This window comes from Corvus hawaiiensis, chromosome 4 (genome assembly GCF_020740725.1).
Source record: "Corvus hawaiiensis isolate bCorHaw1 chromosome 4, bCorHaw1.pri.cur, whole genome shotgun sequence".
NCBI lineage: Eukaryota > Metazoa > Chordata > Aves > Passeriformes > Corvidae > Corvus > Corvus hawaiiensis.
In genome coordinates, this window is record NC_063216.1 from 59,434,235 (window position 1) to 59,445,404 (window position 11,170).

Below are 11,170 nucleotides of genomic sequence, written 5' to 3' on the forward strand. Positions count from 1 at the left end.
TATTGACCTGTATGTTTTCTGTTGTAAAATCAATAAAAGAAAGAAAAAAAATTGCAAGAAAAAGAAAAATAGCAGCATAAAAATCCAAGCTGCTGAGAGTAGTATTTCTTAGGTTATCTTTGTGTATTCACATTGAGAGATACAATACACTTCTCACAATTTCATTACAAATTAAAATTTCACTGGATAATAATATTCTCAAAAATATGTAGTCCTGACATTTCGGAACTTCAGAGTAGGTATTAAAGCAATACTGAACTTCAAATTATAGGTTCAACTTTCTAAATAGTACTGTTAAACAGAAACATGGATGAATCACACTCATCCTGGATAAAATGGAAATGGGCATTTGCATGACGGTGATTGCTGACTTCAGTGAAAGTACAGGCATTTACCCCAGCTGCGTGTCCCACCTTGACATACATCAAGATACAGTAAACACAATTTCATGCCTGGAGCCTCTGTGAGCACGGGCCAAGGCCCAGGTCCTCAACTACAGAGCTGTGGGGATGCATCAGCTGAGAATTTCAGCCTATGTCTTTGGTCTGAGTACAATCCAAATGGGGTTATACATGTAACTTTCTGGAAAATGACCCTTAATTTCCTAATACTCTTGACTATAACCAGTGTGAGTGGTTTCTACAGTGCTTCTAATGCAGAGCCTTATCCAGAAGACTTTACTCATAAAGAGATTCACTTCTGAGAGGAAGGTGTATAAACAGATTTCACACGTTGGTCCACCATTAGGCATTAAAGGTCATAATTTATCTTTTTTTTTTACATTATTAAGAATATTTGTACAGGATCTATATTTAAAACTAAAAGAGATGTCTCCTCCTTCTGCCAGCAGCTGTCTTACATCAATTAAATGGGTAAATAAGATCTTTCCCCAGAGGGGATATCACGTGACCCTCTATTGATTAAGACTGCAGTAGAATGTTATTTGCAATCTTATTGCATAATGTAAATCAGGAGGTAGCTGTCAAGGTTTCAGAAGACAAATTGCTGCTATCTTAGACAATTCATAGGCCTCTTTCCTTCTTGCTGCTCTTAATTCACAGTTAATGCATGTCTTACTAGGCTTAGTTTCTTAAATCAGTCTATAGAACCGTATTCAACTCAAAACCGGGTGTAAGTCGTAGTCTACGTGGCCCTGCATTATAATGCGTATTAAAGTGACCATTCCATCTATCATTATTTCAGAAATATGCGTTATTTAATAGGATAGCACAACTTCAAAAAGGGACGTGAACTAAACAAAAGACACCTCCCACAACATGCATGATGGTTCCCAGGATCGATAAGCCTCCCCACCAGGCACAGCTCCAGAGGTGCTCTCCATATAGAACATTTTTTAAGTCTTAGCTCAGTTTTGTGTACTTGATTTTCACAAGTAAAACATATGGCTAGAACTAGTCCACGACTCTCAAACCTGTGCAGTAACTGCAGCTGAGCATCAGTTTCAAGACTGAAAGGAATACCTGAAACAATCCAGCAGTCACTTTGTTCCTCCACTGAACTGTAAATCCATCATTATTTCCTTCAAGGAAGAACCAAAGGGAAGGACTAAAATCTCTATTCAAATGACTGAAATACACTTTGCCGAGAAACCGTAAGAAGAAGCCAATCTTTCTTTGCTACTGATCAATCTCAGTTACAACCATTAGAAAACAAATGCAACACTTTTCAAAATACATGACAGCAATATTAAACATTACCAGAATCTTCTGCACCAAAGTCAAAGAAGTGGTCTTTAAGTGAGTTTTGGTGATTGTAAAGTTGTATGAAATAAGGCGAGATTAATGGATGAGAAGAACAGTGGGTGGTAGGGCAGTAATAGATTCAGACATAAGTTACAGTTGTTCCATGTTCCATAGAAAAATGTGCTCAACTTACCATATCTGTTTGCCATTGCATAGGATTAAAAGTTAAACACCTGCTGCCTGATCTCTTCCATCCAAGTTGATTGATTAGAATGTGTTCATCTTCCCATCTAACTTAGCAAATTTAAAAGTGGCAGGTTTACTTTTCCATTATCTAGAATGTCTGAGCTTCATAAAGTATTTGAAAGCAAATGCCAGTAGAACTGTTGCCTAAAAATAAGCTCTCACAAAGTGATAACAAAGTCTGGAAAAAATATCACCTTGTAGAAAATGTGGAGGAGGTTAAACTTTCAAGGAAATCAAAGATATTACAGCACATTTCATTTGGCTAGACATGCACATCAGTAGCACTAGATTATTACTGGCATATCTTTCTATGTAAGGAAATTATCTGGTCCTCCAACAAATGTATTTGTGTTAAAATCTTATATTTCATTCTCCTGGAAATTTGGGAAATCAATCCCAACCCAGTCTTGATGAGCATAAATGTTCAACATGGACCAAATTTGAGTAATATAAAGTAAGGATACAAATCCCTAAAGAGTTAAAATGTGCACAGATTGCTCAGAACTTTAAGAGAAGCACTTGGCACCTTAAAATTGGGTCTGAAAACACTGCTTTGAGGTGTTTTTTTCCCCTTTGCTTTGAAAGGGCAAACCAGCCATTTCAGATTTTGAATGTGGAAAGTGTCCTTTCTTTTTTGAAGGTATCACAACACAACTACTTCACTTATTTCATTCTTCTTTAAATTTAAAAGAAAGATAGAAAATGTTACTTACCTTAAAGAGTCGTAATATATTTGCAACCATAATGGACACAGAACTTGCTGCAGCACCTATCACACCTGATATCTTGTCTGGCTTAGTGAAAATAGGTGGGTCACCGTTTGCACACTTCACGTCTGAACCATCTTTTTCTATCAATGCTTGCACAAATGTTAAGGATTGCTCCAATGCATAAGTGTCCCTGGAACACGTATCAAGGATACGGACACCTAAGGTGATATTGGCAAGAAGATCAGGGTCTTTATTAATCTGATCAACTGCATACAGCATTGCCTCTAGTCTGTGGATCCCCTTCTCCTTCTTGAGCTCCCCACAAGGCACCCCTCTATCCCCTTTTGCGTGAACAGGGAACAGTCCTCCCAAGATGATGTCCCCATCCAGTCGAATGGAGTGGGCATATTCCTGGCCATGAGTTCTTTGCATCAGAGTGAGTATCCAGTAGAATTTGGCTGTTAACAGGAAGAAACAATGGCAGGAAACCAATCGTTTCCCTTCGTATACCATTTTCTCTGAAGACGTTGTTGCTATCCAGTATCCAGGTTTTCTTCTTGCTAAAGGATGAGGCTGACCATTTGAAGCTGCACTTTCTGGAGGCTACCATCAGTGCCCAATAAGTAATATAGAACCATGTGGTAGGTAGGTAGAAAAAAGGATCTCAGCAGAAGTACATAAAATGTGTTTTACAAAAGATGTCCACTGATGGAATGGGTTGACCAGCTTTTCTGAGGCGGTTTTTCAATTGCTCTTAACTGATGGTGAGGAGTAAGGTAGTATGTCTGGTCCTGATGATAAAAGGAGGTCAGTAGCTTATGTCCTTGTATTTTGCCCTACAGCTGAGGTACTTCTGGAAAAAAAATAAAAAATAATTTTTAAAAAACAGTGAGAAATACCATTTACTTCAGCAGTTTTATACCTGTCACACAGTGCATTTACTTTTGAATAGCAGTTACATCACCTAGGTTTTACTTTCAATGTTCTTTAAGTGAGCAAATCTTGGCCTTCAGTGAATTTGAACACCTGGCTGCACTGTACTAGGAGCCAGGAAATTGATGATGCCAGCAGAGCAACAGCCGAATCAGGGGAACTAAACTTAGCTTGGTATTCAAATTCTGAACAGTTATTCATATCTACCTTCGCGTTGCGTGACACCCAGAAACAGACCTGATCCATAACACATTGTATTTTCTGTTTTGCTGCATTATTCTGTTCAACTGTATTATTCTGCTCCAGCCTACAGAAGTGCAATAACCACTTACACTCTCACTCCAGGAGAGGTCTCATTTATGACAATGGAGTAATCAGGGTGCCTGAATTTAAGTACTTCAGCCAATGCAGTACAAGTACAATTCAATTCATTTGAATGTTAAACTGATTATTTCTCCAATGGAATTCACTTTGGGGGGGGCTAACTATTTATCTAAATCTCCTTCAAGATAATGTCGAACACTAAATTATTTTTATGAAAAGGTAGCTGATTTCTCAAGCAAAAAGAGCACACCATATTATGTTGGGAAACCAGCTGAACATCCAACATTCCCTTTCCAACATTTGACTTGAGCTGAGGTTTAACATTAACAAGGTCTCTATTTTCTGCTTGCATTTGGACCACATTAAATAGGAACAATGTTGTGCCTGCACTTACATTTGGAGAGATCCCACTGATTTTAACGAGATGAGGATTTCAGCCTACATATTTAAACACCTGACTGACTGTTATAAATATCTCCAAATTTCCCACACTTTAATTCTCAAGTGAAGGCATTCATTTATTTCAATTCTTAACAAAATTATACATGCTTGAATAAATTTTTAAACTTCTGAGGAGAAGAAAGGGAAAAGTAATTTTACCTGATACTAGATTGGCACACTCTGGGCAATTGCATCTGAACCAGTCTCTCAATACATCTGTTAGAGGCTATGGAGAGCAGTGGACATCCTAAGCTACAATTCACCTGATCCTTTTCTTTAAAAAATTTTTATTTACTATGAAATTGATCACACTGAAAAAGTGTCTATGTCATTCCCTATACATAAAATCCAGGCATCAGGCTCATCTGTAAATATCTACTTTGTCCTTAGTGATCTGACTGGTTCCTACCAAAAATATGGTCACACTGGAAGACAACCACAGACAAAACCACAAAACTTTTATATATCATGTGGTAACAAAACTCAAAATTCACTTTGATAATGCTTTAAATTGATAATCCTCTCCTTACATTAATTTTGTTACGTTTTCCCTAAATGATAACACTAAACTCAAAGACGTTGGAGTCTTCAAATTATGGCTATTTGAAGACCTGAGAAAAGGATTCACAATGGAAAGTCTTTTATTGAGTGTGAAAGTGTGTCACTCTGATTTGGTAATAGAACCAGTTGAAAATGAAAGATTTAATGGATATGAATAAAATCACTGCAACTGAGAGCAGCACACAGGACTTTCCATGCTTCTTGACATTTAGTTTTGCTTGAATTTGGCCCAGGGTTCAATAAAAATGAAACAAAGTCTATGCTGTTTTATGTGATAATCCCATCGTTCTCCCTTGGCTCTTTTTGGGCACACAGGTTACGAAGCTGCCTAGGCTTCAGCTCTGTGAGCCAAACTCAGAGTCATTCACAAACTGAACAACTTGACTCACACTACAGTGTGATTTGATCCAGGCCCATGGGATGTTTCTCATATGGTCCACGCTATAGAGAAAAGATTGAACTACTAACTAGCCACAATTATCTGTTGTTTTGACTGCCTTATTAGAAAAAGCCAGTTATGGGTTCAAAATAGTAAAGAGTATACCTAAAGTAGGCATGGAGGCAATTTGCTTCATGTTTCCACAATGAACTCATTAGTCCATGTATGTCTGCACAAACCAGACAAGGAGCAATTCACTAAGGGAATAAAAGATAAGACTACTCTTATTTAACACTATATGGAGGACAAGAAAGCGCCACTGAAAAAGGGAAAATATTCCCAAAGGAAAGAAATGCTGCTTTTTCTCTTTTTTAGCCACAGGTTAACTCCTTACAGCCAAAGAATGCCCAGAAATTAAAGCAAGTGTCAGTCTTAGTGCAAACAAATAGTGATGAATTCAACTATTGCAACCCAAATTCTAACAATAGAGAAGTTACAGTGAGCCCAAGCGCCAGTCTAATACTTTATCTGGAACTGACTGAAAATCAAATGAATTGGCAATTAGCATTTTTCAACATTGTAGTCCTCATAAGCATTAATTGCTTTGCCTCAGCTTGCATGGATTCCTGAAGAAGTATGTTTCTTACATCAAGTGTCCAGTGCTTGTCTGTAAAACAGAAATAAAATTTTAAAGTGTTCTTTTTAAAAATTTAAGACCTTTTAGTCTTTTTTTAATGTTACCTAAGAAATAAAAGCTTCTATTATACTGCCTAACTTATTCATGGCACACTGCTTTTTATATATTGATTAATATTACCTTTTACAGAACATTGCAAGTCTGTGTAGCTAAGCAGGAAGCATATGATCTAAATTAATTCCATTTTTATCAATGAATTTTAGTGAAAAAAGCATAGGCCTCTGGGCTATAAAGCCTGAATGAACTTTTCTCATGTGCAGAGATTTCATTTGAAGTAAAATGCTGTCCTTTTCCAATTGACCATAAAAGTTTGAATTAATGCAAATATATTCTTGATTTACCATGTTCCCCACTGTAGTAGTTGGTGTTCACTAGCAACTTGAGTTCAGAGAAGAAAATTTATATATTTCCCCAGCACAGCCTGGGAGTAAGTGCACCACAAAGCCTCTCTTCCAGTCACCTTGTGATACATGCTTCTCTTGGGTTTATTTCATTAAAAATATCTGGCATTATCAGAACATATTGCTATTTTTAAAGTCAGTATTTCAGCACAAACCTCCACTTGTTCTGCTAGAATATATATTTATTTTTAAACCTAAGGAGGCGGGGTACTGCAAGACAGGGGAGATGGAAACTTCTGCATGTAGTGTCTGGTTCTGAAATTACTTCCTTCATAAAATCATTCAGCTTTATCAGATATTTGGTACTCAAGGTTGCATATTGTTTTGCACCACACTGCCAGAACCAATGCATCAGAATGAACCCAGACCAGTCATTACTCCAACCGCACACTCATTGCACTAAGAGACAAGCTCGTTATGGAACCTCTTTATGTTAATGAAATGGTCTAAATAATGAGTTGAGTGACAGATAAATACTTAAGTAAATATAGGAAATGTTTCTATTTTGTTAACGAGGTTCCTGAAAGAGCCGTCTTCAGCTGGCACTGAAGTCTTCACTGAAAACATGTAGAAGAATTCAATATGTTCATCAGGAAATACAGTTTTAAAAAATCTCACAATTACAGACAGCCGCAGGAGCGAGGAGTACTCTCTGCAGCATAAGCAGGATGGACATTTTACAGCTGACATTGCTACACACACAGACATGAACCCTTTACTGAGGGAGTAAGGGTAAAGTAAAATAAGCTATCAAGTGAGGGGGAAAATACCTCAGAAAAAAATACTTAAAATTTTGTTTGAGTCAAAAAACTAATTTGTCATTGCATTTAAAGCATGGTTAGAACTGCACTAAAATAAAATAAAACAAATATTCTGTGAATTAGGATAGGAGAAGTTCTAGAGTGAAAACCCATTCAAAAAAATCAGATTGTCCAGTCAATACAAAACTGATCTGGTTTTACTGAATGAAAACAAAATAATGGCAATTTCCGTTAGTAAGTTCTGAGAAGGAAAAAAAAAGAACAAATGTGATTATTTGATGTTTTACTACTGACACCTCTGAACAATGAAAGAATTATTTTACTAACATTACTCAATGTTCACAGAAGTTGCTTCTTTCTCCTGTACAGCATTCCACAATAAGCAAATAGCTAAATTTCCACACAGAACAGGTAGAGTTGCCACCTGCATACAGTAGCCCGACACATATAGAAGATTAATGGGTTTTGCTGACAACAAAAGGGAATTTGGAAAACCTTTGGCCTTGACATCGCTACTCCTAACTTGCAAGAGAATTCTTCACTGATGTAAGTAGTCTTATCTACCTTGGCTCTTCTGTAATGGTTTGCTGTGCCCCTGCCACAGAGGTAACCTTTACCCAATAATCAGGACTTCAAGGCAAATCACTCTCAGCATCTCATTTACAGGAACTATTACAGGAACCCTATGCAGTCTGATGTCTCCCCTCAGTCTGATCAGCCCCTTTTCAAATACCCCAGAGCACCTGCCTTCACTTCCTACTCTGCAAATATCCATTTACCAACGAGCTACCCTGTGAAAATCTGGCACAGGTCCTTCTGCTGGAGTGAGAACGGAGAGGAGCCTACAATTTTTGAAAAGGAAACAACATTGAATATTTTCATCTGCCCTTGGTTGGACTTAAAGATGAATGAACCCATCACTATTAACTCCTTTAGAACAGGTTCCACCTCTGGTCTAGCAAGTGATGATCAAGATTTTCCCAGGCACCCTAGGAGAGCTTTCTCTGTTGTTTCTGCTTTCATTTGACCCTCTTCCCACTAGAATCTCGCTCCCCAGTCTGCACAGCTGGGTTCAGAGCAGGCGCTGCTGGTGCAGCCCGGTGCCCTGCAAGAACGGCTCTGCCCCGACAAACGCAGCCGCCCGCCGAAATCGTCCCGGGGCACCCTGCAGGAAAATCCCACACTGCGTCCACGCCCGATCCCGGCGACGGCCCCGGCGAGCCGGCGAGTCCCCCGGGCAAGTCCCCCGGGCGAGCACCACTCCGCATCCCGCTCTCCGTATCCCGCTGTCTGTATCCGGCGCATCGCGCGCCCCTGCACAGCACTCCGAGCAGCATCCCGCGAACCGCACCCGCGCCCTCCGCACAGCACAGCGCAGCGAACTGCGCGGACCCTGCACAGCACCCCGCGCACTCGGCACCGCACGGCGCACAGCACCGCGCCCGGCACCCCGCGCACATCGCACAGCGCACCCCGCACCGCACCCCGCACAGCGCTCCGCACCGCACGCCGCTCTCTGCCCCTCCGCCCCTCTCCGCCTGCCTCCGGCGCACACCGCCGGGAGCGAACAGCCGGCCACGCACCGGCTTTCCGCGCGGCTCCTCCGTGCTTTCCCGGCTTATCGCGTGCTCGGCACCTTTCCCGGCCCGAGGAAGGGTTACCGCAGCCAGGCCGGCCCCGCCCAGCGGAGGGGCCCGGGGAGCGTCCCTGGGCTGGGCGAGCCGGCTCTCCCCGAGCAACTCCGCGACCATCGCCCATCACCGCTGCGCTTCTCCCTTGAAGGGAGCCCCCTATTGTTCTCCACTTTACTTAGCCGAGCGATTTATTATTTTTCTTCTCTTTCCAGGCTCATCCGTACCCCAGCTGGCGTGTGCTGTGGAGGGATTCCGGCACAGCCTCGTCGCGGCTCTCCTCGCAGCCTCGCTCCTTCCAGCGAGCGGCCGTAGGAAGGTTTGAGCTGCCTCCCGCCGCGGCCTTGCAGCCCAGGCGGGCCGTGGGCGGGGGACGGCGGGCACATGAGGATCTCCCGGCTGGAGCCAGGCTCCGCCGGTCCCCTCCGAACCCTGGTCGCCGGCCGGGAGGACTACACCTCCGTCAGCGGCGATGCAAAAACAAGTGACGCCTTTTATTTCCAGCCGCCGGTGATTTCTTCCTCTCCTTGCATCAACTGGTCAGCTTTAATGCGCTTCTGCTCCCCCCTCGAAGCAAACCTAAGTCTCTTTTAATGAATCCCTGGTCCCAGAGGTCAGAAGCTTGCAAACTTCGAAATGCCAACGCCGGATTTCCATGCAGTTTGGGTCACTGATTAATTTTTTATGACTTGATTTGTGGTGTACGGGTTTTTTTGTTTGGCTTTTTTTTTTCGTTTCTCTGGTTTTTTGTTGCTGTTGGTTGGTTTGTTTGGGTTGGGTTTTTAACCGTGTCATACATTCACCTGCCAACACTTCGCATTCCTGCAACCAGCGCTGGGGATGCTGCTCCACGCCGAGGACATTTAAGCCCTTGCCTTGTGCCCGCCCGTACAGCCTCTTGCCTTCTTCCTCGGGGCAAGAAGCCCCCGAAGCCCGGCGGGGATCCTCCTGCCCCTTGCCTCCCCAGGGACGCGGGGGTCTCCCCTGAGGAGCCAAAGAAGCTGAGGCCACCCGGCAAGGTATGGGCGGGCGGCCGGCACCTCGCCCGACCCCGGCCCCGGAGAACTTGGCGGCGGCGGGCAGGGCTGGCCCGTGCCCCCGGAGCGGCGGCAGCCCACTCTTCCCTCCGGCCCAGCGAAACGTGAACAAGGCGGCGGGAGCGCGGGGGAACCCCTGTGCCCCCCTCCCCCGGGGGTGGGAGAAGACCCGGCTAAGGCGGCCAGGGGGAGACCTCACTGCTCGGGAGCTCCGAGATTCTCCCTTTTTGCTCGCTGCTGTGACGGCACCGTGTCCGGGATCTCTTTCGTTAGATCTGATTGGGGGAGGATATTGACAATAAAAATTATAAATAATTAACATAAAAAAATAAAAGCCCCCGGCGCCACGAAGCAGGTGGAGAGAATTGCCCAGGATTCCCAGCCCAAAAATCTTAACTGAGGCAAACTCGCATTATTTGCCTTCTCCTCTTTGCTTAAAATAAGAACTAAACACGACACACACAGATACACAAATACCTTGATCGAAAAGAGTGTCATATCCATGTTACTGTTGAGGTCCCTGGAATTATACTTGGTGTCGATCGGGAATAGCATGAGGTAATTTCTGTACAAGCCTCGTCTCAGACAGCTTCCCCCAGCAGCGTCAGCTTAATATGCGAGAGCTCAGTCTGGGACAGGTATCCAGGAGAGCGGTTTCAGTCGTGCTGTTTAACACTCGCGAACAGCCAAGCCGAGCCTGCTCCACTGACTCCTTCCTCACTTCTCATCCCTTCGCCTAAAAAAAAAACAACCCACAAGGTAACTTTTTGGGGTCAGTGGCTCAGCCCCCGTGACGATACCAACCCTCCGCTGCCTTGCCGCTCAGTCGCAGCGGTGGACACACGCACCGGCCCGACAGAGCCGTTCACAGATAAGCAAGGAAACACCTCAGCCCCCGCCCCCGGCCCAGCCCCCCGCGCCGGCGGAGCGGTGCGCGCCAGGAGCCCACGGCTCGGAACGCTCGGGCTCCGGCGGGAGCGGCACGGCGCTCCCTGCGCTTACCGCGGCTCTGGCGGGACGGGCGCGGCACGGAACCGCGTGGCACGGCACGGAACGGCTCAGCGCGGCGGGGCGCGGCTCGGCTCGGCACAGCGGGGCGGACGCGTAGCCACACTTGTAGCTGTTCTTGGTGCTGAAGGAGGCGGCGCTCCGCGGCAGGGCAGGGCAGGGCAGGGCAGGGCAGGGCAGGGCAGGGCAGGGCACGGCACGGCACGGCACGGCACGGCACGGCACGGAATCCCCAGCTGGTCGCGGGCTGCGGCTCCGGGCCCGCCCGCCCGCGGTCGGCACCGCCCTCCTCCGGCACACCCGCTCCGCCCGGGGCGCGGCGCCCGGCGAACGCGTGC

At 44.6% G+C, this 11,170-nt stretch overlaps 2 protein-coding genes across 7 annotated transcripts in view; one reads left to right on the forward strand and one right to left on the reverse strand.

The window, feature by feature from the left end:
• Nucleotides 1–10,916, reverse strand: part of GRM8 (glutamate metabotropic receptor 8) — a 323,188-nt gene extending 312,272 nt beyond the window's left edge. For 2 of the 6 annotated variants that reach the window (XM_048300928.1, XM_048300932.1), the window contains exons 1-2: nt 10,302–10,699; nt 2,663–3,512 (exon numbers count right to left, since the gene is read on the reverse strand). In XM_048300928.1, the coding sequence (XP_048156885.1) occupies nt 2,663–3,172 (510 nt within the window). In that variant the 5' untranslated portion in view covers nt 3,173–3,512; nt 10,302–10,699. Of the gene's footprint in view, nt 1–2,662; nt 3,513–8,739; nt 8,829–9,014; nt 9,299–10,301; nt 10,704–10,826 lie in introns of those variants that run through there. The other 4 variants (XM_048300929.1, XM_048300931.1, XM_048300930.1 and 1 more) reach the window with 4 other exon arrangements.
• On the forward strand, nt 7,375–9,480 carry LOC125325142 (skin secretory protein xP2-like). The gene is made up of 3 exons (XM_048301889.1): nt 7,375–7,390; nt 8,199–9,106; nt 9,292–9,480. The coding sequence occupies exons 1-3, from the start codon at nt 7,375–7,377 to the stop codon at nt 9,379–9,381; spliced, it is 1,014 nt and encodes a 337-aa protein (XP_048157846.1). The 3' UTR covers nt 9,382–9,480.
• Nucleotides 10,917–11,170: the final 254 nt, after the last annotated feature.